General features: G+C 39.7%; 1 protein-coding gene and 1 long non-coding RNA gene across 5 annotated transcripts in view; one reads left to right on the forward strand and one right to left on the reverse strand.

Annotated features, from left to right (window-relative positions):
- Positions 1 to 2,250: 2,250 nt before the first annotated feature.
- On the reverse strand, positions 2,251 to 3,672 carry LOC122800122. The gene is made up of 2 exons (XR_006364534.1): positions 3,593 to 3,672; positions 2,251 to 3,486 (listed from the first exon to the last, which is right to left on the reverse strand). It is a non-coding gene; the product is annotated as an uncharacterized LOC122800122 (long non-coding RNA).
- A 135-nt stretch (positions 3,673 to 3,807) lies between these two features.
- Positions 3,808 to 26,886, forward strand: part of MED13L (mediator complex subunit 13L) — a 3,068,540-nt gene continuing 3,045,461 nt past the window's right edge. For all 4 annotated transcript variants that reach the window (XM_044068259.1, XM_044068260.1, XM_044068261.1 and 1 more), the window contains exon 1: positions 3,808 to 4,649. In XM_044068259.1, coding sequence (XP_043924194.1) covers positions 4,578 to 4,649 — 72 coding nt within the window. In that variant the 5' untranslated portion in view covers positions 3,808 to 4,577. The remainder of the gene's footprint in view (positions 4,650 to 26,886) is intronic.

Below are 26,886 nucleotides of genomic sequence, written 5' to 3' on the forward strand. Positions count from 1 at the left end.
ATCACTCACCTGCCTTTTGACACATTTGAACAGGTATGCAATGATGTGGAGATTTCATTACCTGGACTTGTACAGTCATCAAAACTGTTTTGTCACCAAAAGGTGCGAGTACTCTTGCAGTCACAAAGTAGATATACAAGAGTAATCCTTCCATAAAAGTTGTTTGATTTTTTTTTTTCAGTCAAAGCAGTTGTGAACAGAAAAAACAAACTTTGTAAAGTATGAAATATTATCAATGTCACAGCAAACTAAAGAATGCCAACAAGACCAAGGATGAGAGGGAAAGGTCCCTCAGGGGCAATTAAGACTTTGCACAGAACAGACAGTCTGATAGCAGCTGTATGTGTACAGCATGCAGCACAACAACTCAGTCTATCCCCAGAGGACCTCAAGTGGAACTTGAATTAAAGAGACTACAAACAGAGATCGATGTCTGGAGATCAAGGCAGCTGAGAGCATGAACAGTTTAATGTACAAAGGGAGTAAGAACAAAAATAGGCTGAATTTGCATAGTATGAAAGAAAATGTATTAGCATTAACTGGCAATGGTATAGGAGATACAGATGTCTGGAGATCAAGGCAGTTGACAGAATGAAACAGCTTAATTTACAAAGGGAATAAGAACAGAAATATGCTGAATCCATAGAGTATGAAAAAAGCATCAGTATTAACTGGCAATGGTGCAGGAGGAGGAGGAGTAACTGCATGAAAGAGAACTGAGTACATTTTCCACATGTATATAAGCACCGGTGGTGAAAATTCAACTCCAGGAGCCAAGACTAGTTCTAAATTGTTTTCTCTATGTAAGGAGGGGAGCAAACTCGATAGTTTATTTTGACTTTTGAACATGTATGGAATCACACAAAACTGACTTAGGGACAATGGATGAAGTTTTTAATTCCACTGCTTATGGCAAAAGCTGTCCAAGCTTTTAAATAAAATGACTGATATATATTACTGCGATTATAGTAAAGTGAACTGTATTTTGTTGAAATGTTTTAAGTTTACTCCAGAAGCATACAAAAAACAAAATTAAAGACAAAAAAAGGAAGACAGTGTGACTGACTTATTTCATTGCAGAATTGTGTACTAGCTCAATGGATGTCAAATTACAGCTTTGGACACCTCGGGAGACCTTATGGTAAGGGAGCAATTAATCAGTACCCTGCCTGAGGATATGATAATTTAGTTAATAGACTGGAGGTTTAACACTACTGAGAAAATGGACAAAAATGGGGAACCTCTATCTTGCTGGCAGGGCATAACTGCACAAAAGGATTTTAAACTATATATAAGGGAATGCATGGGGTAGAGTAAACTTTCACAGCAGAATATGCCAAGGTCTTGTAGTAAAACACTACATCCTATATTGTGTCAGTTATTGGCTTTAGGAATGTTTTAAGGTTAGCTGGTATGGTTTTTAGATACTTGGGGATATGTGGATGCATGTTTCCATATTACATAGTACTATGTCTTTGTTGCTAACAGAAGATGTGAATGAAATGTGTGCTAAAGCATTTGGTTGTGTTTTGGAGGCTGGCAGATTATTTAGTGGAGTTGAAGATTAGGTCATACGGGGTGTCAGAAATGAAATGCTACTCAAGTGAGTATGGGATTTAAAGGACAATTGAGCGTCTGTGCAACACTGTTGCTCCTACATTACTTTAAGTAGTTAGAATTATTTTCAGATTATTGGAAACGCTACCATACTGATGTGATTTGGTTTTTAATGTCATGCTTTTTCCTGCAGTGTACTTTGTTCCCCCTAACTATGACATCTTACTGCTTTCTTGTTTATTCAGTGTACTCCTTCCTCCAGTTAGACTTGTTACCTCCAGTCAGTGCTGTACTTGAGCGTCTGTTTAGACAGGGCTACAGTGCACATTTTCAGTGATTCCCTTTGATTTTGATTTGTTACAAATTTCTAAGCACACACTGCACTGATAAAACCAACATGTAAATGTGTTGCTTCTACAAAGCCTCCAAATGTATTAGTTGCTAGACCTCCTCCAACATTCATTCAATCTTTTGATAACATGTCAAACTTCCTTTCATTCATGTAAGTGACACCCCTTTAGTTGTGAACAGCAGCTCACAGTCAGACAGCTTGTTGCCATAGACTATAAGGTATCAAATTATCTGACACATTTGAAGAGAAAACAATGTGAAATTTCAAGGGAGGCCCACACATTATGCTGAGAGACTGGAAAACTGTGTGCAAGGAAAAAAAAAACAAAACTAAACAAAACATGTTTCATTACATGTGTAATGCCTAAAGAGTTACATTAAAGGGAATGGACATTATTCTCTGCGGAGAAAAAAATCAGCCTTTGCTTGTACTTTATTCTAAGACCGCTGTAGTACTGGTTAGTTCATCCTAAATATTTAAAACTAAATAAACTCTGTACATTTGATAAAAATCTATATAAATTAGAAGTGTAAGTATCGTGGAAGCTAAAGGTACACATTTAGGAACATGTTGACAACTGCAGTTGGTAAAAGTAACTTAGATATTAAAAAAGAGCTGGAGTATCTCTAGCATGTGAAGTCTGTGCATCATGTTTTTTTTTTTGTCATTGCATTATGTTTGTATTTTAAGTGTGCATAATTTGTGTATTTAAAATTGCATCTCGAATGACTGTGATGATATATACTTGGGAGTGGCAGTATTCATGGCTAGTGTATTGTTTTTTCTTAGTTGTGGGTTAGGAGTTCGTCTTTAGAGTCATGTTTCAGTTGGACGTACATTGCCTTCAAATTTACAGACAAAACAAAAGAAAAAATAATTAGGGAAAATACCCCAAATTGGGGACATTATTTAGACAGTGATGCTATTAACTTAAAATTAATAAAAATGCCCAGCATTTGGTGGTACAAAGCATTTTTTTGAGCCAAATATTTGGGATGTCCCTAGAAATTAAGAGACAGATGAGAGATAATGCTTGTGGTACAGAATTACAAATAACAATTCTATTATGTAGCATATTTTGCCCCCAAAATTTACTTTGTGAGTCACAAAAATATTATTTTATATGCAAACAGTGAGTATTGAAATAAGTACGCATCACCAAATTCACAGTTGAATAAGTAGCAATAAAACAACTGCCTTGTGGCAACAGTAATAGCTACACTATATCATTAATAATTATCTACATTCTTACATTAATAATTATTATTCCAAAGAGCTATATCTTTTGTGTTTTAAATGACTCGTCTACTGACTGCCAATAAGAACATTCATTTGTATTTTAAGTGTCCCCTTCACCACTTTTTTTTGGTAAAGCCAATTTTATGAGTAGAATGGGACACTCCAGTGGTATATTGATCTTGCACATGCATCGACTAAAGGCATCCAACTTGAGACCTTCCATCTTCTCGCCACATTAGGGCCAGATGCGCAGGGTCTTGTCCTGTTGTTTCAAGTATCGACTTGACGAATAAGTGCCATTGTTCCCACGGGCTTCCAGCTGCCTTTCTGCGATCTACCTGCAAGCGAACTACATTATTTCAAAACTACCATACTTTGCAACATGAACATACCGGATTCATTATAGTTTTAGTTGTGTTCCAATGAAATTAACAACAAACATACCTTATTACATATTATCCTTTCACTTCTACGATTCTGTCTCATTCTCACACACTCTCTCTTTAGCTCTTTCCCGTTTGTTTACATGCTGTGGTTCCCAGCTCAGCAGCGCTCGCATCGGTAACAACTGCACTATACGCTTTTCCGCCCCTCCCCCTCATGGTGCACTCAAACCAATCGCGGACCGAGTTACTGCCAGGCGCCGCCATTGCTGTCAGTCGGAGTTCTGCGCCTGGGGAACAGGAGCGGTTAGACTGTGGAAACAGCAGCGGTTATGGGAATGGTGTTTTCTTTTTACCTTTAGCTCTAGGGTCACTACATCTTTGCTACTATCCCTGTTCGTATTTATACAGTATATATGAATCGCTTTGGATTTCCGAAGACTACGTAAAGGAGTATGTGAGGGAAGCTTTGAGAATATTCGACTTTCTTAGCCATTGGTTTCCTGGTGCTGCCCCTGCCGTGTTTTCGGAAGCAGACAGACGAGGGAGCCTACAGTGAGAGGGGGAGGAGGAGGAGGACTTCTGTAGCAGCAGTGATCGGTTGCAGTGGCGCTTTCCCTCCCTGTCTCTGTTTCTGTAGGAGGGGGCGGACTTAAAGGACGAGGACGACGATCACGACGGCTGTTCCTTCTGTAAAAATCCAGACCTTTTAATTGTGTGGTTATTTCTTCGGATTAGCAGGCTGTTTTGGAGTGTGTTGTTTTCCAAAGAACGGTTACTGCTACCTCGGAGGCTTGCTTGTGCGGCACTTGGATTACCTGTAAGCAGAGGCGCGGTACTGGTGGAATTGCGGTTTCTCTTGAGGATTACCGGACGCAGGACTCGTATCGTAGGCTGAACGAGACGGCGGCGGGTCGGGAGTGGGGTCTCTGGACTAGGGAGGAGGGCGGCGGCAGCAGTGTGAGTGTCGCCTTCTCTCACTCGGGCGCGCTGCCTCCCGTGACAGACATGCCCTGCTTTGGCGGCGGCCCGGCCACTGGAGGATCATGACTGCAGCAACCAACTGGGCGGCGAATGGTGCGAGCCTCGAGGATTGCCATTCGAACCTCTTCTCTTTGGTGAGTACAACTTGCAGTGCATGCATTGCAGCAGATGGGTAATGTACGACTCGCAGATCTTTGTCCGTGTGGTTTCTGGCAGGGCCCAATTCCTTGCTTTTTTATTCCAGTAACAATTCCAGCTGGGAACTCTGTTACTCATGCTCAGGCTGGGAAGTTTGACAGATCATAATAACAGCTGGGTGCATTTTTGTGCAACTTACATTGTTTCCGGTGTAGTTTGAAGTGGTGCTTTCACCTTCCCCCCAGCAGTGGCAGACTGGAAACGGTTTTCATGTACAACATAAGAATTACTCTCCACCCACTTATTTTAAAATGGGTGGGAGATTACTTTGAACCAGGTTATCCCCTGGTGACTTGCTTTTTTGGCACTGATCTCGTATCAGTTTTCTGGTTCCTGATCTGACTTCGTACACTTCTGTAGACCCACTTTTCATTGTATGCACGGAGGAAGGACGTTGTGTAACAGTGATGTTGTCCTAGTGAAAAGTTAGGATATGTTTGCCGTGTCCCCTGCAGTATAGCCATTCCTGTGAGTCAGGTTAGATGTCTAGAGCATTTTGTTTTAAATTCCAATTAAACTGTGGTGTCTTTGCTGGGATTCGATCTACCGTCGTAGTGCAGCCGTCCTGATGTGGTCATCCATGCCTCCTTGTTGTCTAGCATAGGTAAATTGCTAATTGCGTGCCTCTGCGGAGAAGGCGTATGTAACATTAGATAGCAACCCGGTTACACGCTTCCTGTGTATGTGTGCATCTGAATCATCTACATGAAAATGTTATTGTTGTTTCTCAAGGTACTCTGTCTGCTTTCTGTTCTTCATTGCACAGAGCTAGGTGTCTGTATACCCCCCCCCCCCATTTTTTGGTGGGGGCCATCCTTGCTGTGAACCATCTCTTAATAGAGTGGTGCACATAAGTCAGACGTGTATTTTGTATTATACAGTGGAGTTCGTTGCTTGTTTGAATAGGGTTTCAAGACAATGCCCCTCCTCCTATTTCTTGCTGGTAAACAACTGATCCGTGTGGGATCTGCGTACTATCTGGAAATTAGAATTGGTTGCCTTATTTTTAACACGTCCCAAGTTAACATTTTCATTTGATGTTTAGTATTTCTTTAAAACAAAGCATTATTTGGTGCCTTTAATTTGCTTAACCACGCTAATCGCGTGTGTATTAAAGTGAGTGCTGTTTGTGGAACGTAGCAATTGATAGGGTCTGTCTTGTTACAGCAGGAAAACATTGTCAGTTTACGATTTCTGCCCTTGGTTGCTTGTTTACTTCTTTGGTGTGTAAGTTTGTTTTGCTTCAGACGTGGAATTGGAGAGCAGCACGTAGGAAATGGGAGTGTCAATCTCATTGACGTTTTTAACTGTTACTCATCACGTTTCAAGTAACTCTTCGTCTGTCTTTCTTGTAAATTGTGTCAAGGACAGAGGAGTCTGAATTTTTATCACGTGATTTATATTTTAAATGATTAAATGTTTTGGCAGATTTAATAATATGAGGGTTCTTATACTGATGTAAGAAGGAGGAGTGGCTCATCTAGATCGCTATAAGGTGACAAAATGTATTCTACTAATAATGATATTTTATGAAGTGTCTCAGACTGTTCCAGTTTTATACGTGTGTGCTTCACCCATCCTTACTATTAATTGGATAATCAGTTGCATTCGACTTACTTGAAAGTTGCTGGTGCTGTTTTTTTTTTGTTGTTGTTAAGATTTACAACAGTTTTAAACACGCTGCCTGTAATACTCCTAAATACTGTTGAAACCTGTAAATTATCGTTTTTGCAGGCATTCTGTTTTGGAACAGTTCTGCTGCTGTCATGATCCAATGATTCAGGCAAATATGGAATGAATTAAATGCTGGTCATTATGAAGTCATAAGTAGTAAAAGTAAGTTGAAGAATAGGAATGTGGTAGAGAAGGTTATCTGATGGTTCTGGATGTTGCAGTCTGCATTTAGTGTTTCGGGTCCTAACACCTTTGTTAGTTATGTATGTTATGAGTATTTCAGACTTTATGGAACAGTGTATTTATTTTTGTTTCCTGGCAATATACTCACCTGTTTACACATTTTAAATATATGTGGCGTACAATACTTTATTTATTTTTAAACAGTGTTAGTCATTACGTGAACCCTCCTTTACTCTGTAATGCTGTAATATTTACATTTTGATAGACATTTCTGTTATATGATGTTACTAGGTTTGTCTGAGATGCTTCTGTTTACGCATTGCATGCTGTTGCTAGTTATGTCTGATGTGCTTCTGTTTACATATCACATATTGTCTCTCTCCATTTGGTTATTTTTGTGTGCAGATGGCAGTCCTGCAACATCCTCAGTCTCTCCTGAATGTTTCTTAATCACGTGTGGATAAATATATCCAAAAATAATGGATTTGGGCTTTTGTGTGTTGATACACACTATGAATGGCAGATGCTTTAAGCCAGTTGCATGTATTTTGAACAAACATTACTGTTTATTTATCAGTTTTTCTTGAATGGGACTTGGCTAATAAATTTCAACTGTGCACAACCCTTTCTCACTGGAGGAGACTCCATGAGAAAATATCTGTTTGCTGTGTGGAGATAAACATGTGATGCAAATGTACTGCTGCGGACATCACTAGATAAAAAAAAGATTAGTTTGTTTATATGTCATTTAAATTTGGGGTGGGTAAGGGCAGCAGTTGCCACTGCTGACATATTCCACTTCATAGTTTAATACAGCATGATATCATAGAGTCAGTTTTCAGTTAAAGGATATGACACAACCAGTTTTGGGAAATCTCTTTTTTGCATCAACTTTTTCAGTGACCCCCATATTTAAATTGAGAGTAAAACCCATCTCTGTCATTTTAAAGTGATGAAATTTGTTCTCGTATTATGTGTGTAACAGGCGTAATTTTACTTTCAGGGCAAAATTAAAGAACATAAGCTTGTTTTGGAAGATGAGTTCTTCACACAGAATTTTTTCTCTTTCTGAGTTTCCATTTTTTTTTCTCAAAAGAAGTATGCTGTAAATTGACTATGGAAAATAAAAGGAGTGATAACTGCTGAAATATTTATCTGTATTTTGTTAAAATATTCTATGTCTGTGTTTTGCTTTGTATTAAAACAGGACAGAGTACAGTTAAGTTGTAGTTTTGAATTTTGTTCCTTTGTCATGCCTTTTTTGCTGTCCTATTCCTTGCAGGAAAGTGTTAAGATTAAAATTTTTCTGTTGTGAAATGGCTCATTCGAATGTACTAACAAGTGGGTGGAGGTTGTCTGTAAATGTAACTTCTAAGAAGTGCAGTTGTCGAACATAAACTTTGATAGTAGAGAAGCCTGTTGTCAGTGGTGCCAATATTTTAAAACACTGCATTAGTATATCCATTTATGAATCACTTTCTAATGGCTCACTCTCTCATGTTTTCTTCAGGTGATTTATATGCTTGATTTGCTACTCCCAGTGTATGTCTTTGGTTTAATTTGGATTAAGTCATTTTATGATGTGTACGACACATTGTTAGCACTTGTGTTTAACCCATATCAAGCGGATAACCACTGGAAAACACAGATGTAACACCTGATGGATGCAGGAAGCAAAAGCCAAAATGGACCATGAAAACGAAGTTCAAAAACCAAAAAGTAATTTATTTGACAAGAGTTCTGTCTCCTTCTAAGCAGTTTTGTCCCCAAAAGTTTAGAACTTCATCAGAGCATGGGCAAAATACAAGTTAACATTTTAAAAAAAAAACAACCAATCAAATTCTGATGACAGTAAAGGTGCATCAAATAATTAGAACAAGAAATACAGGGCTTAAAGCTACAAAACCTCTAAAGGTGGCAATTGGTGTAAAACCAGTATATACAAATCTTATTAATGTTGATACTTAAAAAGCCTAGTAAAGGTAAACACCTTAAACTTCTTCTTCTTCTTTCAGCTTTTCCCGGTTAGGGGTCGCCACATCGGATCACCTGTCCGATCATGATTGGCAGTGAAGTTTTTACGGTGTCCATTTGCCAGCCTGGCACCCAACCTTCCACGGAAGGCACACTCACGCCTAGGGCCAATTTAGAGTATCCAATCCACCCACACTAAAAGTCTCAAATTAAATGGTGCAATAAGAAGGATAAAAAGATACTTACTGTCCAAAATATAAAAATAATGAACCTTAATAAATTGTAACATAGCACCGCAATAAATGTTAAACCATGTCAAAACTGAATATTCTTAAAGCTTAGCACCCTAGTTCTTAAAACACTACTAATCGAAATCTTATCATTCAAGTCCGGTTCATAGGTTGTGTTCAGTCTCAACTGCCAGGTTAGTTCTCTATCTTCTAAAAGCATCTCCCAGTTGCCCCCTCTAGGAAGAATGTTCACTTTATCTTAAAGTCTCGCCAAGGCTTTCAACACCACCCCCCACTCTGGAATTATAGAAAAACTCACTAAACTAGGTATAAATCCCTATGTCACAAGATGGGTTGCCAACTGGCTCCCTGACAGAACTCATATTGTGAAAGTAGCAGATTCCAAATCCAACTTCAGATCAGTGACAAGTGGAGTACCACAGGGTTCAGTCCTGGGTCCTGTCTTGCTTGGTATCTACTTCTCTGAAGTACAGGCTGACACAGAAGGTCTTTGGCTAACAAAGTTCCCAGATGACTGCAAACTAGGAGCCATGATTAAATCTCCAAAAGATGTGGGCATCCTACAAAAGGGCCTCACTGAGACAGATGCCTGGTCTCAAAGCCATGGCCTCAAGCTCAATGCCAAAAAGTGCATTGTCACCCCTTTTGGTAAAAACTCTGTGCCCATGAACTACCACATAGGCGGTAGTCTACTTAACACCGAAAGTGTGATAAGAGACCTTGGGACACAGGTGGACAGTAGTCTTTCCTTTGATAATCACATTGCCACATTAGTCAGGAAATCCTTCTACGTGACACACCTCATCACAAAAGGTTTCTCATCCCATCTACTCATCACTCATTAGACCCATTATAGAGTACAACGCCCCCTTTTGGTATGTACCTCACAAGACATCTACAACAACTGGAAAGGCCATAGAAATACCTCACAAAGAGAATTACCGGCCTCAAACAGATGCCCTACCCAGACCGTCTAAAAAACTGCAGCTTTACTCCGTCACACATCGCCTACTCAGAGGCATTCTCTGCCTAACACACAAAGCTATGTCAAACCCAGAGCTTTTGGACATGCTCCACTTAAAGAAATCCCAATCTCTCCGAGCTACATGCTCTAGGGACCTAAATCTTGTCACCACAATAAACAGAACATGTTGGAGGGATAGATTCCTGTCCCATACTCTGGAACAAATTACTTATGTATATCAAACAAAGCTCCTCATTAGCACTCTTCAAGAAAAATCTTGATGATTAGATGGGAGATAGGAAATTCACCCCGGGGATCACTTCTGTGGCTCTGCTCGACAGTGGCACAGGAAAATAATTTTCTTGGGTGGCGAAAGGCAGGGTACCTTTTGGCTAGGCTTATACAGGCCCTAGGGCCAATAGCCTAGTACCTACCTATGAACCTATGCACCTTGCTATCTTTTTTTCCAGATGTCATAAAAGTGTTCATAGACATGTTTTTTTAAGACTCATTCCATTTTCCCCATGTAAAAAACTAGAACATTGAACACAGACAGTCAAATATACAGCCCCTCTAGTTTCATAATTTGCCCAAATGGGTGGAGAAAGAGGTTTTCCATAACAAAAAAAACTGGAAAGGTATCATATCTCCACATATAATTACAGTAGTGGCAAGCACCACACTTCATGTACCTAAAGCTCTCTTGTTGTTAGTAGAAATCTTAGGGGATATTCAAGGATGTTCTTCATGTTTAAACCCCTTTTGAATATAAGACGAGGGGCAATGCCTAGGCATCTTTTTAAAACAGTTTCCAGTTGTTATAGATAACATTTTTAACATAATTGCTAAGGGAATCATGCTTTAAATTCATGGGTGTAGAAAACATATGCCCCTTCAGACCAGGAAGTACATCAGTTTATTGATAAAAGAGGTGTCTTCTTGAACCCCCAAAATAGGAAAATACTTGTTATTTCTACCAAGTAATACTTCATCATGAATCTTCATGACCCTTGTCTTAACACATACTGTGAAGATTGGGTGAAGATAGGTGAAGGCTGCCAGCCTAGCTAGATAGAATTTTGGAGCTAATTCTGTCATCTGTAAATATTAATGTAAACCACATGCTTGTTGTCTTAAATGGTAAAAACAGTGTTACATGTGGAACTGAAAAAAAATGTAACAATGGTGCATTTTACTGACCAAGTAAAACATGTTGTGACCCTTTGATGTAAAACTCGGAACCAGTAAGTCTAGAGTGAGTCATCCTGCTATTGTTTTAAGGCCAGAGTTAATGGCCAGAATTTGCATGCATAAATGTCCGTTATTGCTCTGGTTTCTGCCCAGAGGTGAAGAATGTAAATGTAGTTTCTGTTAGCCTGGGAACCCAGAGAAGTGTGAAGAATGATGTAATGTGAGCAGGAATGTGATTTTTAAAAACGGAGAGAATCAGAGAGTACTAAGCATTTTCTTGTCTTGACCATCCAACTCACTAGCACTGTCTTGCTCTATATGTAAGTTTATCTTAGACTTGTGTTTTCTCTTAGAAATAGCTAGAAACTAGAAAGATTAGACTGTGTTTTCCTGTGATGTCAGAACTGTACTACTGAATTATTTTAAGTATTTCTCTGTGATGTCTGAACTCTTGACTAGCAATGTGTAGTAAAAGTATTGTCTTGTGTTTTGACTATTTGTTATTAAATATTTTTAAACCCTTCCAACTGTGGCTGTATTTGTAGAGATACTTTAAGCTCTTTAGAGTACTTGCATGCCTTTGGTAAAATTGTACAAAGCCACTCCAGTAGCTTTAGCCCTGGGCTATACTATCAATTGGAATATAATATTGCACAGTAATAATTGGACACCGTTTTAAGGGCCTTTGAGTAGCTGACACATATTAGTGGGTGGTGGCAGCCTTGTACTACAGTATAGTCTGGGGAAAAGGGGGCACAGCTGGAGAACCTGTGCCAGGCTTCCATAGGAGTGTCTGTGTGGTTGTGTAAACTCTTCCCAAAGTGTGTGTGTGTGTGTGTGTCTGACAGCTACTTGGGCAGGGACACGAAGCGCTGGTTGGACAGAGAGGGTGCTGGAGATTTTAGCTTGCTCACTAGGCTGAGATCTGGACCCTATACCTGTGCCAGTGAGGACTCTTATTGGGGACCTGGAGAGCAAGGGAGCGACCAGCCCCGGACTGACTTTGATCTCTGTGTGCTCTTAAGGGAAATTGCACTTTACTGTGTGTATTTGTTATCCTTTCCTCCTATATGAGACACCCCTCACTGGTGTTAGTGGTGAGGACTGAGGCTCCTTGATTGCTGGGCCAGGGCACGGGCGTCACACATACCAATCAATTTCTTGGTCTCAACAGCATATAAAGTGTCATCCGATATTATTTTAGACAGTCAAATGAACTGACCTTTCACTAAGTCGTACTTCAAAGAATAAAGGTGATTGCTGTGAAAGTGAAGATACAGCTTATTTGAAAAGGTTGTTTTTCTAAAAATATTCAAAATAAATCCATTTTCTGCTTTGTAAATAGTAATATCCAAGTAATTGATGTAATTGTCTGAATGGGTACTGGTAAACTTAAAACCCTGTGGAGTTAGTCAGATGTAACATAAATTCATCAAGAATGTTGGAATCTCCGGTCCAAAAAATGCAAATATCGTCAAGATAACGAAAATACCTAGTACATAACTGGGAATAAGGTTAATGTAAAATAGACTTTCCCATCTCCAAGTGACCATGTTGGCAGAGATCGCACACACTGCACATCCCTGCCAACATAACCACATCAGAAAGCTGTTCGCGCCTTTAAAAAACAGGAAGTTGTTAGTTAAAACAAGTTTCATAAGATCTACCAGTATTTGGATTTTATTGCAATCCAAAAATCCTCAGCATAAAAGGGCTTCACTGAACCACTCCAGACCTATACGGTGTGGTATACTACCAAATAGGTCTTTTACGTGTGTGTGGTGACAAAGGTCAAATTTTGATGCCAGGTGTCTGGGGTGACATACACAAGAAATTCCAAGAGTCTTTTAAGATGTGAGGGTGACATGTAGAAAATAACTTCAAAGACCTATTGATAATAAACAACAAAGGGATGTGTTTTCAAACCCTGTGCTGAGACGGTAGGCTTTAGGGGAGGGTCTGTTAGGTTCTTATGAACCTTCTGAATATCAAAAATGGATGGTATCCAAGGATGTTTGATAGATAAGAAACTAAGAGTAATGCTAGTCAATGCCAGAAGTCTAAACCTCAAGATGCACGCACTTGAAACTCTCCTTAGCATGGAGAACATCGATATCTGTGCAGTAACAGAAACCTGGTTCAAGGCTCCCGAGAGCACCCCAGCACTAGCAGGTTATACCTCATACCATGCTTTTTGGCCCCAAAACTTGGACCGAACCACAAAAGGAGGGGGAGTATTAATATTTGTCAAAGATACCCACACCTCCAGGTTGGTGGCACAGCACGAAGCATCAGAGACTATCCATGTGCAACTAACAGTGGGTAAAACTGCCTTCCATTTTGTAGCCTGCTACAGACCACCCTCCCAAACCCAGGAACCCTACTCGGCATTCCTGAGAACACTGGAAAATATGAAGGTCTCTCCAAACACAATTAAATTGGGCGACTTCAACTTCCCAAACATAGACTGAAAGCATTACTCTAGCTCCAACACCCTAGCCCAAAGGTTCCTAGAATTTATAAACTCAAATGCTATGGAAAAACTTGTTACCCTTCCCACAAGAGGGGAAAACATACTGGACCTGTTCATCACCAACATGGGGACTCTATGCTCCAGACCAAAAGTGTATCCCTCACTGATAAGATCAGACCATAAACTAATCTCACTGGATATTCACATCCCGACCCCACCCCCTGCCCAGAAAATCACAGTGAAAACCTTCTCTAAAGCAAATTTCACACTCCTCAAAACCGAGGTGGAATCCTTCAAAGCCCCCGAGCCTGTGGAATATATGGCCCAGATCGCAGAATCCTTTATAAACGCATTCTATGAACACTTTCAGGAATGCATGGATCATGCAATCCCAAATAAAACCAAGACCCAATCCTCCAAAGGCAGACGTCCTGTCTGGTGGACCCCAGCCATAAACAAACTATACAATAGAAGGAGGAAGCTACTACATGAGAGAGCAAAATCCCAAAAAGGGAAGGCATCTCTGATCAGTATTAGTAAAAAACTACGGGCACTCATAAAATCATCTAAGGCCAACTTCGAGAGAAAAATTGCACAGGACACTAAGGATAACCACAAGGCTTTATCCCAGCAGAGTGCTGCCCCCCTGACATCTCAGATGCTCAGGTAAGAGCCGCCCTCTCCAAAGCAAAAAACACCGCATCAATGGGACCATACGGTGTCCCTGACTGCATCCTGCATGAACTCCAAGAAGAGCTAAACCCAAACATAAAACTACTGTTCAATCTCAGCCTTACTACAGGATATGTACCCAAAGAGTGGCATACAGCAACAGTGGTCCCTCTCCACAAAGGTGGTGCCTCAACGGATCCTGGAAACTATCGCCCCATAAGCCTGACTAGCTTGGTCTGCAAAGCTATGGAAAGGATCATCATGGACCTCATAAATAAAGATATTGGGGACCTACAGACACTGGATCCTACCCAGTTCGGCTTTGTTAAGGGCAGATCCTGCCTCTTAAACCTGGTCGATTTCTTTGAAACAGTCACCAAGGCCATTGACGAGGGGAAGGTGGTCCACACAGCCTACCTGGACCTCGCAAAAGCCTTTGATACAATACCCCACTCGGGCATTATAGATAAGCTCACCAGCTTAAATATAAACCTCTATGTCACTAGATGGGTTGTAAACTGGCTCAAGGACAGAACCCACATGGTTTAAATTGCTGGAGCCATGTCAAACTCCAAACCAGTTACAAGTGGCGTCCCACAAGGCTCAGTCCTGGGACCTCTCTTGTTCGGTATATATTTCTTGGAGGTACAGGCCAACACGGAAGGACTGTGGCCGTCCAAGTTTGCAGATAAACTGGGCGCCATAATCGACTCTTCAGCCGACACAAGCATCCTCCAAAAGGGCCTCATAGAAACAGACAACTGGTGCCAGAGCTATGGCCTCAAGCTAAATGCCAAAAAGTGTATAGTCATCCCCTTTGGCAAAAACAAAGTGCCCACAAATTACCACATAGGTGGTAATCCATTAAGTACAGAAGAAGTAATTAGGGACCTGGGGACCCAAGTTGATAGCAATCTCTCTTTTGACAACCACGTGGCCAAAGTGGTTAGAAAAACATTTTATATAGCCCACCTAATCATGAAGGGATTCACATCTAGATCAGGGGAGGTCATCGTGCCTCTTTACTCATCCCTCATCAGGCCCATAATTGAGTACAATGCCCTTTTTGGGATGTACCTTACCAGACACCTGCAGCAACTGGAAAGACCCCAGAAGTACCTCACCAAGAGGATCAAAGGGCTCAAACAGATGCTATATGCTGCCCGGTTAAAGAAACTCCAGCTCTACTCAGTGGCATACCGCCTGCTCAGAGGCGATCTGTGCCTGAAGTATAAAGCCATGTCCAACCCGGAATTAATGGACATGCTGCACCTCAGAAAATCCAAATCCCATCGAGCTACCCGCTCAAGAGACTTGAACCTCAGCACTGAAATAAATAGGACATGCTGGTGGGACAGATTCATAACCCAGAGGCTCCCTTCACTCTGGAATAAAATCCCAGTCCAGGTTAGGCAGAGTCCCTCATTGACTCTCTTCAAGAGGAATCTTGATGAGTGGATGGGAGATCATAGGTTTACCCCGGGTATCACTTCTGTGTCACTGTTAGACAGAGGCACAGTATACCAACCTTGAAAAAGGGCATAGCAAAATTAATTTAAAATGGGTGGCGAAAGCCAAACACACTCTGGCTAGGCTTATAAATGCCCTAGGGCAGATAGCCTAGTATGAACCTATGAACAAAAAATGATGTTCATTAGGTGTAGTAACTAAATATTTTGATAAGCAATAAAGATCTCATTTAAAGAGATAATTGTATACTTAGTCTCATTATGCAACAAGTCTGTCATTTTGGTAGTGCACAGAATGCTGTCCATATTCCCTGTCCCCCCACCCTTGTCAGATTTCATGATTCTTTGGGATTTGTCAGTTGACAACTGTTTTAAAAGCAAATGCTCAGTTCTACTTAAATTGTAGAATCTCCTTCGGTGGTTGGCCAGCAGTAGTCTTATTTCATTTTTGCAAACCCTATCAAAAATGGCAGGGGTGGGGTGCAACAGGAGGTTAAAGGAACTAGGAATGTCACACAATTTTGATACAGTTTGTGATACTTGATGACTATCATTGAAGAAACATACTAAACTCAGCTTGTGTACAAAGAGTTTTAGCTCAACTACACTATCATTCCTTCTATGGGGTGCAAAAGTGAAACCTTTTCGAAACCGAGAAAAATAGTCAAGAGTAACTCTGAGTCTACTGTAATTGAAGATGTAATATGGAAGAAAAGGTTGCCTAGCAGTCTGATTTGTCTATTGGATCATCCCCTCTTGACTTGTCCTCGATGTAATTGTTCTTCCCTGGATTTTGTCCCCGGTGGGCACAGCTGTTGTAGGGCAACTGTTGTGGAGATACTAGTGGTGAGTGATCTATCTTTGTCTCTCTTGACACTCTTGGTTACAGGAAGATAATTCCTGAGATAAAAAATCACTTTCCACCTGGAGGTTTGGAGCATCCAAATTAGGGCAAGCTCTGTCCCAATCAGAAGCTTGAATATTGATGCCGAAATCTGCACCAGAATTGGAGGGATTAACACAATGAAAGGAAAGGGACTAAGTTGTACCGTTAGTGTCTCACCCTGACATCTTAAAAGATTCTTGGAGTTTCTTGCATAGTGTTACCCCAGACACCTGGCATCAAGCTTTGACCTTTGTCACCACAGACGTGGTAGGCCTATTTGGTAGTATACCTCACCATATAGGCCTGGAGTGGTTCACTGAACCCCTTTTCCTGCTGTGACTTTTTGGATTGCAGTAAAGTCCAACTACTGGTAGATCTTATGGAACTGTTTTTAACTAACAACTTAGTGTTTTTTGAAGGTGAGTACTTTAAATAGCTTCCTGGTATGGCTATGGGGGCAGCATGTGCAGCCATCTATGCCAATGTGGTCATGTGGAGATGGGAAAGTCTATTTGTTTTACATACACCTTATTCTCAATTATGGACTAGTTATTTTTGTTATCTTGACTATATTTATATTTTTTTGGACTGGAGATTCCAATGTTGTTGTTATTTGTCTTTCGGATTTTCCCGGTAAGGGGTCACCACAGCGGAATTCCAGTCCGCTAATGATTGGCAGTAGATTTTTATGAAACGTCGAAGTGCCAGCGTGACGCTCAACCCCATTTACGCACGCATGTCTTTCGAACGCTACCCAACCGAGGGGAGGACATGCAGACTCCACACAGAAGGCACTCCCAAGCCCAGCCGAGAATTGAACTGGAGAACCTCTTTCTGTGAGGTAACAATGCTACCGCCGTATCACCGCAGCATAGACTGGAGATTCCGATAATTTATGTTGCATGTTACTAACGCCACTGTTTTTTTTTTTTTTTTTTTTTTAAGGCTTACCAGTATCCATTCAGGCAGTTATGTCAGTTATTTGGATGTTGTTATTCACAAGACAATATGGGGTTTATTTCAACTATTTTTAGAAGATCAACCATTTCAGATTTGTGTCTTCACTTTCATAGCAACCACTCATGTTCTTTGAAGTACAACTTGGTGAAAAGTCTGTTCATTTGACTGTCTAGAAGTATATCGGGTGACACCTTATACGCTGTTGAGACCCAGAAATTGATTGGTATGTTTTTAGGCAGGGGTTATCCCCCACTTATCATGAAGATTCATGATGAAGTATTACTTGTTAGGAATAACAAGTATTTTCTTATTTTGGGGGTTCAAGAAGACACCTCTTGTATCAACACACAAATTGGTGTCCTCCTGGTCCGAAGGGGCATATGTTTTCTAGAGCCAAAGCATGATTTTCTTAGTAATGATGCTAACCTTATCTATAATAACTGGAAGATTTGGAAGACAGGCATCTTTCCAGCCCAGGTTCTATGTGTTGCCCCTTGTTTTACATTCAAAAGGGGTTGTTTAAAGATGAAGAACATCCTTGAATACCTTCCTAAGATTTCCACAAACAACAATAAAACTTTAGGTACATGGAAGTGTAGTGCTTGCCACTTACATAATTATATGTGGAGAAGCGACACTTTTCCATTTTTTTTGTTTTGGAAAACCTCTTTCTGCTCCCATTTGTGTAAATTGTGAAACTAGAGGGGTCGTATATTTGGCTGTCTGTGTTCAAAGTTCTAGTTTTTTCATGGGGAAGACAAAAGGAGCCTTAAAAAACATGTCTATAAACGACATCCAGAAAAAAAGATAGCAAAAATGCTTTAGTTAGACACTACTCCTATTAGTTCCACACCTACCAAGGTTAACTTTAAATCTGGGGTCATAGATAAAAGTGAACATTTCTTCTAGAGGGGATGACTGGGAGACACTTTTAGAGTGCAGAGAACTAACCTGGCAGTTGAGACTGAACCCAACCCATGAACTGGGGTTTAACAAAAATGTTTTGATTAGTAGTGTTTTGAGAATTAGGGTGCTAAATTTTAAGAATATTCGGATTTGCATGGTTCTACATTTATTGTGGTGGTGCATTACAATTTATTAAAGTTCCTTTTTTATGTTTTATGCCATGACTATCTTTTTATAATACTGCTGTGGTGGTAATGCGGTAGCGTTGTCGCCTCATAGCAAGACGCTGTCCCGTTCGATTCTCAGCTAGAGCATCTTCTATGTGGAGGCAAACGTGAATGGGGCGTGCCTTTGTTGAAGGTTGTGCGTCAGGGCTGGTAACCCGGTACGTAAAAATCCACTGCCAATCATTAGCGGACCGGAGTTCCGCTGTGGAGACCCCTAAAGCCAAAAGGCACAAACAAAACCATGATTATCTTTTTATCATTCTTATTGCACTGTTTAATTTCAGACTTGGGTTATTAGTGTTTACTTTTACTAGGCTTTTCAAGTATCTGCATTAGTTAGATTTTAAATGTTAGCTTGTATTTCCCCATGCTGTGATAAAGTTCCAAACTTTTTGAGATGAAAGCGCTTAACAGGGGATAGATCTCTTGTCAAATAAATTACTTTTTGGTTTTTGAACTTTGTTTTCATTGTCCATTTTTGGCTTTTGTTTCCTGCGTCCATTGGGTGTTACATCTGTGTTTCCCAGTGGTTATTTGTTTTATCTCACACCGTACTAAGCTGGTTTTGTGGTTCTTCACATATCAAGCAGCTGCCAGAGAGTTTGTGAGGAGAGATTGCCAGAGGGGAACTTAAGAAATGAACTGGTGTATAAAACTGTAGTAATGATGATTACATTATTATTTTAACTGTCAGTATTAATTACATCAGGCAGTTGAATTCTGTAGTTCACATCATTGCATTTTTTGCCTGTGATAATGTGATGGAAATAGGTTTTTCCTACCTCAAGACCGGGGTTAAATAGCAGTGTTCCCATCTTAAAAATTTTCTGATTTTAATTCTTGTTACATAATATAGCTTTCTGATTATTTCTACACATGGGTTGAGCTAGAATGTATCATTGACCTATATACATAAAGGTGTCATGTGTCATAGAAACATGTTTTTTTTTTTCTTTTTTTTGTAGCCTATGAAGTAGTATCTTATTTCTATTTCATTATTTCTAGCTTTTCCCTTCCTGTTATATATAAAATTGTATTCTGTTAGCTCTGCAGCCAGTGTCTTTCATTTCAAATTATGCATAAAAATGATCTGATAAAATTTGTTATTCCTGTTAGTCTTTTTAAATTATGCATACAAATTATCTGAGAAAATGTGTTATTCCTGTTAAGTCTGAAGTAAATCATTTGTAATTTTAAATGTATACCATTTCCAAAATATCAGCACTAATTGGATTATTTAGGTTTGCATTTTTCCCATACTGAGAAGTCTGAGAACAGAAAATACAACTTAACTTTTTTCTTTTTCATTGTCAAAAATTGCTGTTTATCTCACTTAATTGTTAATTGTATTCCAGACATAATGTTTATAGAGTATAGTCTTTTTTTTTGGGGGGGGGGGGGTCATTAAGGGTCATTAAACATGCATTGCATTTTTAGATAATCTTTTTTGTTGCTTTTCACTGATTAGGTAATGATGCTTCCTCTGAGTGCAGATCTCATCTCCTTAGATTTCTGTTGTTTTTTTTTTCTTTCTTCTTTTTTCAAAACAGTACTCTGGATTGAGGAAAGTTTCTCCAGTATTTCTGTTTTTATGGTTTCTGTGCTTTTTGTGGTTTTGATTAAACATCAGAGGTTATGCGATGATACTTTTCTCATTTTTTGGTCTGTTTTACATTAACATTTTTACTTGATAGAGTCCTAGACTTAGCTGTTCTGAATATATGGGCTAATAGTGGCACTTATTCCTGCCTTTAGTATTCTGCAAATTAAACCTTGAATGGATGTTTGTGTACAAAGATGTTTCTTTATATTTTGACTCTTACCAATGTATGCATTATGTATTGAACTTGGTGTTTAAACTTTCTCTGCAAAGAGTTAAAATGGTGTAAATTGGCATTTTAACTCTGGTGTGATATTTTTGCAATGTGTACCACCACTGAATAATATTCAGAATTCTTCTATGTGTAGTATACCTAGAGCTATTGCACAAAAGCAGAATTTAGTTCTCAGATGCAGTCCCTAATGGCTTTTGAGTGGAGTTTTACAAACACACAGCTGAGAATACCCTGCTGTTTTCTCACAGGTGCTTCAGCTTTTAAAATTCTTTTGTACTTTCAAATGCTGATTATCAGCAACAGTTATTCTCCTCCTTTATTTAACGTCTTGGACATTGCGCGTCATCACTGTCACAGTTTTGTTTTGTTAAGGACATCCAGTTGTTCAACAGGAGTACCAAAGAGACTTTAAAGCATAGTTTGTGCATTATATATTTCCTAGGGTCATGGCATGATTCTCTGTCTTACTCTAAGGGTGCACTATATCTCCTTTTACTAAAGTTGCATTAAAAATTGTTATGGTAATCCAGTGCTCATTTTAAGCATTAACACTTGTGAAAGTTAAGGGGTAGGTAGGGATAGGTAGTTATAGTTTATGCACTTTAAGTGTGAACGTTTAAATGTATGCACAGTATGTAGTCATATTAATATACTTAAAAATAGTACTAGAACTGTGTTAGAAATGCTGTTCCACAGAAAGGGATTATAGAGAAAGTGGTGTGGTATTTGACAGCTTGCATTTTATTCATTGGAACAAGTATGTAGCTATATGAATGTTTGTCTGCGTGTTGATCAAATATACCGTTCTCCAAGATCTATATGTGGCATTATGAACTAAAAGGTCTGGTCTCTGTAAATCTGTGTCCAACATAGAGGTTATAGATGCAGAAGTATATTCCATAAGAATTCAAGTTCTTTGGCTGTATGTTATGATCCATCGATTAATCATAATAATCTTCAAAGTCTCTTCAGTCACTGACAGTAATGCTTCAGAATATGGTTTCCATTTTGTCTGGGCCTTTTTCAGTTAAACATCAGTTATGTACTTTAACAAGAACTGTTTATATTTATCAAGTAACTTTAGTTGCCCTAGTTACACATATTCCATGTCTTAATAGTCTCAAAACAGTATATGTGTTTAACTTAATAACTGATAAGTAATCTGCATGTGGTTAATTCTTCCTCTGTGAATTGAGTGAAGTACAAACTGTAATTTATTAGATGAGGTGAAATGTCAAGTTTACCCTTTCTTTCTGGCCTTTTCCAATAAGGAGGTGTCCCATTAAGTTAATGTGTCTTAAAAAAATAATTAATTTAAGCATATTATTTGGAATCCAGAGCTAAACAGTCTTGCTATAACTGAGTTATGGTTGAAAGCCTTTTTTTTACTGGCCAGGAAGTCATTCCACCGGGTTCTTGCATCTGCAAAAGTGACATAACATGTAGAGGTCCTTGAGAAGCAACCAGAAATGCCTCATAAATCCAAACTAGCCATCAAAGGTTACAACCTGGCTTCCTTGTGTGAAAACATTAATGATTTACTTTTTTGTCACAGACATATCAAACATCACTGCTTTATGTAACATATGGGAGACTTAAACCTTGACACGGCTAATTAACGGCGTGCTGGAGGATAGATTCATCACCAAAGAGACCTATGCTGTGGAACAAAATCCCGGTACATGTGAGGAGGAGCAGGCACCTCTGGCCTTGTTCAAGAAATCTTGAAATGGATGGGGATGAGATGATATACTATAGGGATTTACCTCAGTGTCACTGCTAGACAGAGACACAAATAAAATATATAGTTCCCCATACATACTAAGGGGGTGGCACAAAAAAAAGATGGGGCTGGGCTGTAAAATGCCTCGGGCAGATAGCCTATAGCCCTGAATGAACCTATGAACCTATATATATTTTATGCGCATATATTTGTTAGTTTTTTAAACACCTTTATTGAGTTATCACTTGTGACGTAAGCAAATTTGCATTTATACAAAAGTAATCAAACTCCATTAACAAATTAACAAACATTATATATCACACATCTTCTTCTTTCGGTTTTTCCTGATTAGGGGTCGCCACAGTGGATCACCTGTCTGCCCATGATTGGCAGTGGAGTTTTACGGTGTCGAGTTGCCAACCCGGCGCCCAACCTTCCACAGAAGGCACACATGCACAGACTCATGCCTGGGGCCAATTTAGAGTGTCCAATCCACCTACAGCATGTTATGGAATGTGGGAGGAAACTGGAGCACCTGGAGGAAATCCATGCGACCACAGGGAGGACCTGCAGACTCCGCACAGAAGGCACCCCAGCCAAGAATCGAACTGGAGAACCTCTTGCTGTGAGGCGGTAACGCTTACCGCTGCACCCCCACAACCGCCCAAACATTATACGTCGCACACATTGTATCATATATATATATATATATATATATATATATATATATATATGTATGTATCGTTATGTATCATATAATCTAAGTGATACTACATAAATTGTTCAATTTGTGCCCCCTTTTTTTATAAACAAGAAATGTCTTTATTAAACCATCACTTATGACAGAAGCAGTCATACATTTTTATAAATGAAAACAGACCACACAAACACAATCGTAGTTGCAAGCATTTTACTTCACAAGCCATACTGACACACTCCCAGTTGCAAACGTTATACAGCACTTATAATCTTCCCAAGCATTTTCAGTCAAACATTACATAGCTCATTTAGGTTTTGCCTTCTTTTAAACCTCTTGTTAGGTTGAGCTTTTTTTCCCGGGGCTTACACTGAAAATGTGTTTTATTGCCCATTTGGACTTTCCCCAGTACTCGTATGTAACAAATAAGTAATTTGTAACATATCTGGTACTCCAAAGTTTGGTTTGTCAGTCTTGGTATATGCTGCCTCTGCATACTGTTGTAAAAGTTGTCATTCTAGGCAATGTAGATACAAATTGAGATGATAACTCAGTCTTCTACTTTCATTAAAACCCCAGCATTTATAGTTAAGCCCCCCCAGGTATGTACACCCACCAGTAAAGAATAAACACTTGTCTTGATCCTAGTTTCTTTTTCTAAAAAAAATGTAATTTCGTCAGGAGTCCTGTCCATGCATGCATACATTACCATTAGCAAGCAAGTTATTTTTGGAAGAGGGTAGGGCTCTGTCCCTTGATGATACAGTAAATGCCAGGAGATTCAAAAAGAACCACAGAAATGACCTTACCATGCAAAATAAGGTTATCTGTCCCTTTCTGTATTCCTTATTCCTCACCGTGTGATTCTGTAGAAGACTTCAGGGCTACTCTACTTGACATCATTAGTACTGTTTCAGTTTGCTCCAAAAAGCCCAAGTCAGTTTAATGCCTATGGTTCAGTACAAGTATATGGAAGTCCTATCATAAATACAAAATCCCTCACAGTCTATTGCTTTTCCAAGTGGTTAGAAGTAAGTAGCAATATAAGAACATTTATTAACATTAGAACTGGGTTCAAATTATTATTTTTTTTTTTGCCACTTCCCACAGCTAATCTGCTCCTGGTTTTCTGCCTCATTGTAAAGTTGCCAGCAGCCAGCTGTTCTCCCGTAAATGCAATCCTATATTCAGGACCACAGAGAAGATTAAGGTGTTCTAATGCAGTATAGTACTGTTTGTTTTTTCCTTAATCATCTTTTATGAAAAAGGGCATTCAGTGACACAATAATGTAATTATGCAGTCATGGACCGGTACATCCCCAGTGTTTTTGTGGTGAGTACCAGTACCTCCAGATTTTCACTGACCAAGGGCTACAGCAGTAACCCCCCCCCCCCACTTCTCTCAAGATAACCAGGCTGTCTTCACAGTTGATGCCTTAGGAGACGGAGACACTGAATCTGGGATCCTGTTCCATATCTGTTCTGGAAAGGCCAGACGCAACTACCACTTCATGCGTGGAAAAAAAAACAAAAACTGAACCCAGTCTTTTTGAAAGTAATACAATTGAGCAGTTTGCCTCTTGGTCGCGTAGCATTGCATTATTTAACAAATCGTTCTTGTTTTTGTAGAATTGTCTAAAACATTTAACACTGTAAATTTTGCCTTTTTCATTTACCATCTTCTTAACATAGGCATCAAGTTGGCTTAAAGGTTTCTTACCAGTTAGAGTACAAGTCCAATGGGAATGTGACCGCCTATTCCCTACTTCTGTGACCCAAAATGTACTTCGGGGCTCTGTCCTTTGACCTTCACAATCTTAATTTTTTGAAATATAAGATGTAATAGACGGTGAAGTAAAAAATTAAAATAATTTTTTATGCCACTACTGTTGACATTTATAGGTTCGTAGGAGGTTATTAGGCTGTTGACCCAAAGGTTCTTACAAGCCTAGCCATATGTACTCAGTATAATACTAGAGGAAGTATATTATGTAAACTCAAGGTCTTAATTAGCAACGACTGCACATAAGTAGGTGAAATCCCTGGTAGATATTTATGGTTTCCCATCTAGTCACCCAGACTCCACTTAAACAGTGTAATTGAGGGGCTCTGTTTGATGTGGATGGGTAGCCTATTCCAGTGGAGTGGCAACCTCTGAGAGACATACCTCTGTCTCTCTCCAGCAGGTCCTATTTATGTTGCAAGCCAGGTTAAGGTCTCTGGAGCTGGTGACTCGTGTCCCGTTTTACTTGCAGATGTGCAGCATTTCCATTAGGTTTGCATCAGAGATTGCTCTGTAGGCCAAGCATGAGTCTCCTCTTAAGTAGTCTGCATGCTATTGAGTGCAGTGACAGTGATTTCATTCTGTCAGTGTATGACATGCTGGAGACCCTGAATTTTCTTAGCTAGAATTTTCTGAAGTCTCTCAAGTTGCTGCAGGTGCCTGGTAAGGTACATACCAAAGGGAGCATTGTACTTGATTATTGGCCTGATGAAGGCCAAGTACAGGGTAGTTATAACCTCTTTCGCTCTTGAGGCAATGCCTTTGCTAATGAGGTGTGCGACGTAGAATGCCTTCCTTACCATAGAAGACACATGGTGGTCAAAGTTAAGGCCACAGTCAACTTGCATTCCCAAGTGTTTCACTACTGAGTTGATGCTTAGGGTATTGTTATGATAGTCAGCAGGAAGATCATTTTTACTGAAGGAGGTGATAATGCATTTTTTAGCATAGAGTTCGAGTGCATGGCTGTGGCACCAATCATTGGTCTGCACAAGTCCCTTTTAAAGTATATTGACATATTTTGAGGATTCAGTGATTACACCTAATTTGCAGTTGTCGGCAAACTTAGTCAGCCGCAGCCCCTCTTTTGTGGCCTGAAAGTCTGAGAAGTATATTCCAAACATTTGGGTGCCCAGCACTGACCCCTGTGGAATCCCACTGGTGCAAGGTCTGCTGGTTGAGGTGCAGTCCCCAACTTTGACTGTGTGTGATCTGTTGTGAGCCAGTTAGCAACCCACCTGACAATATAAGGGTTGATATTCAACTGGGTGAGTTTATCAATAATGCCTGAATGTGGGATTGTGTCAAAGGCTTTGGCTAAGTCCAGATAGACTGTATGCACAGATTTGCCTTCGTCTATGTCTCTGGTGATATTTTTGAAAAGGTCCACCAGGTTTAAATGGACCTTGACAAAATCGAACTTGGTCGGATCATGGGTTTGGAGGTTGCCTATATCCATATTTATATGGTCCATGATGGTTTGTTCCGTGGCCTTACAAATAGTAGTTCCCAGGGTCTGTTGCTGTACCCCCCTTTATGAAGAGGGATGATGGTTGCTCTTCTCCATTCAGTAGGGGCAAAACCAGTACATGGACTGTTGTTGGAGAGTACCTAATGTAGTTGCTAACTCATGTTTTAGACATTTTAAAACACAACTTGGAATGCCATCTGGTCCCATAGAGGCTGTGTTTTTGGCCTTGGAGAGAGCATTAATGACTTGCTCTTTGGAAATGCAAAGTGTGGGGATGCTGAAGGAATGCTTTGCGGTATGTTTTGAGGGGACGGGGGGGTCAAATTTTCAACATACCTGTCAGGTAACCGGTTAGCTATTTTCGCTGTATCAGTGTGTGTCATGCCATCAACAGCTAGTTCAGCACACGTCTAGGTCCTACCTTTTAGGTTACAGATATAGCTGACACATGCCTTATGTTTATCTTTAGCTGTAGTTGCTAATTTTTTTTTTTCAAAGTTGCCCTTCGAGGATGTAACAAGTTGTCTTATTTGCTTGTTCATGCAGATGATCTCTCTTTTTTATTCTTGGACAGCAACTTCTTTCTCTTGTTGTATAACCTGTTAATGCTAGATGTCCACCAGGGGGCTCATTTTTTCTTGAGGATCTTGTTTTGATCCTACCAGGTGCAGTCTATTCATTTGTGTAAGTGTTTGTATGGGGCATAAGTGTATACCCAAGTTTTAGTGACTGCACTGATGTCAACATCCTCCAGTACCTGAAAAGCCTAGAGATGACAGGTAAAGACCATCTCTGGCAAAGCAGTGTGGTATATCTGCCATATCATCCCAGACT

Source organism: Protopterus annectens, chromosome 4.part0 (genome assembly GCF_019279795.1).
Source record: "Protopterus annectens isolate FY-2018-M chromosome 4.part0, PAN1.0, whole genome shotgun sequence".
Taxonomy (NCBI): domain Eukaryota; kingdom Metazoa; phylum Chordata; order Ceratodontiformes; family Protopteridae; genus Protopterus; species Protopterus annectens.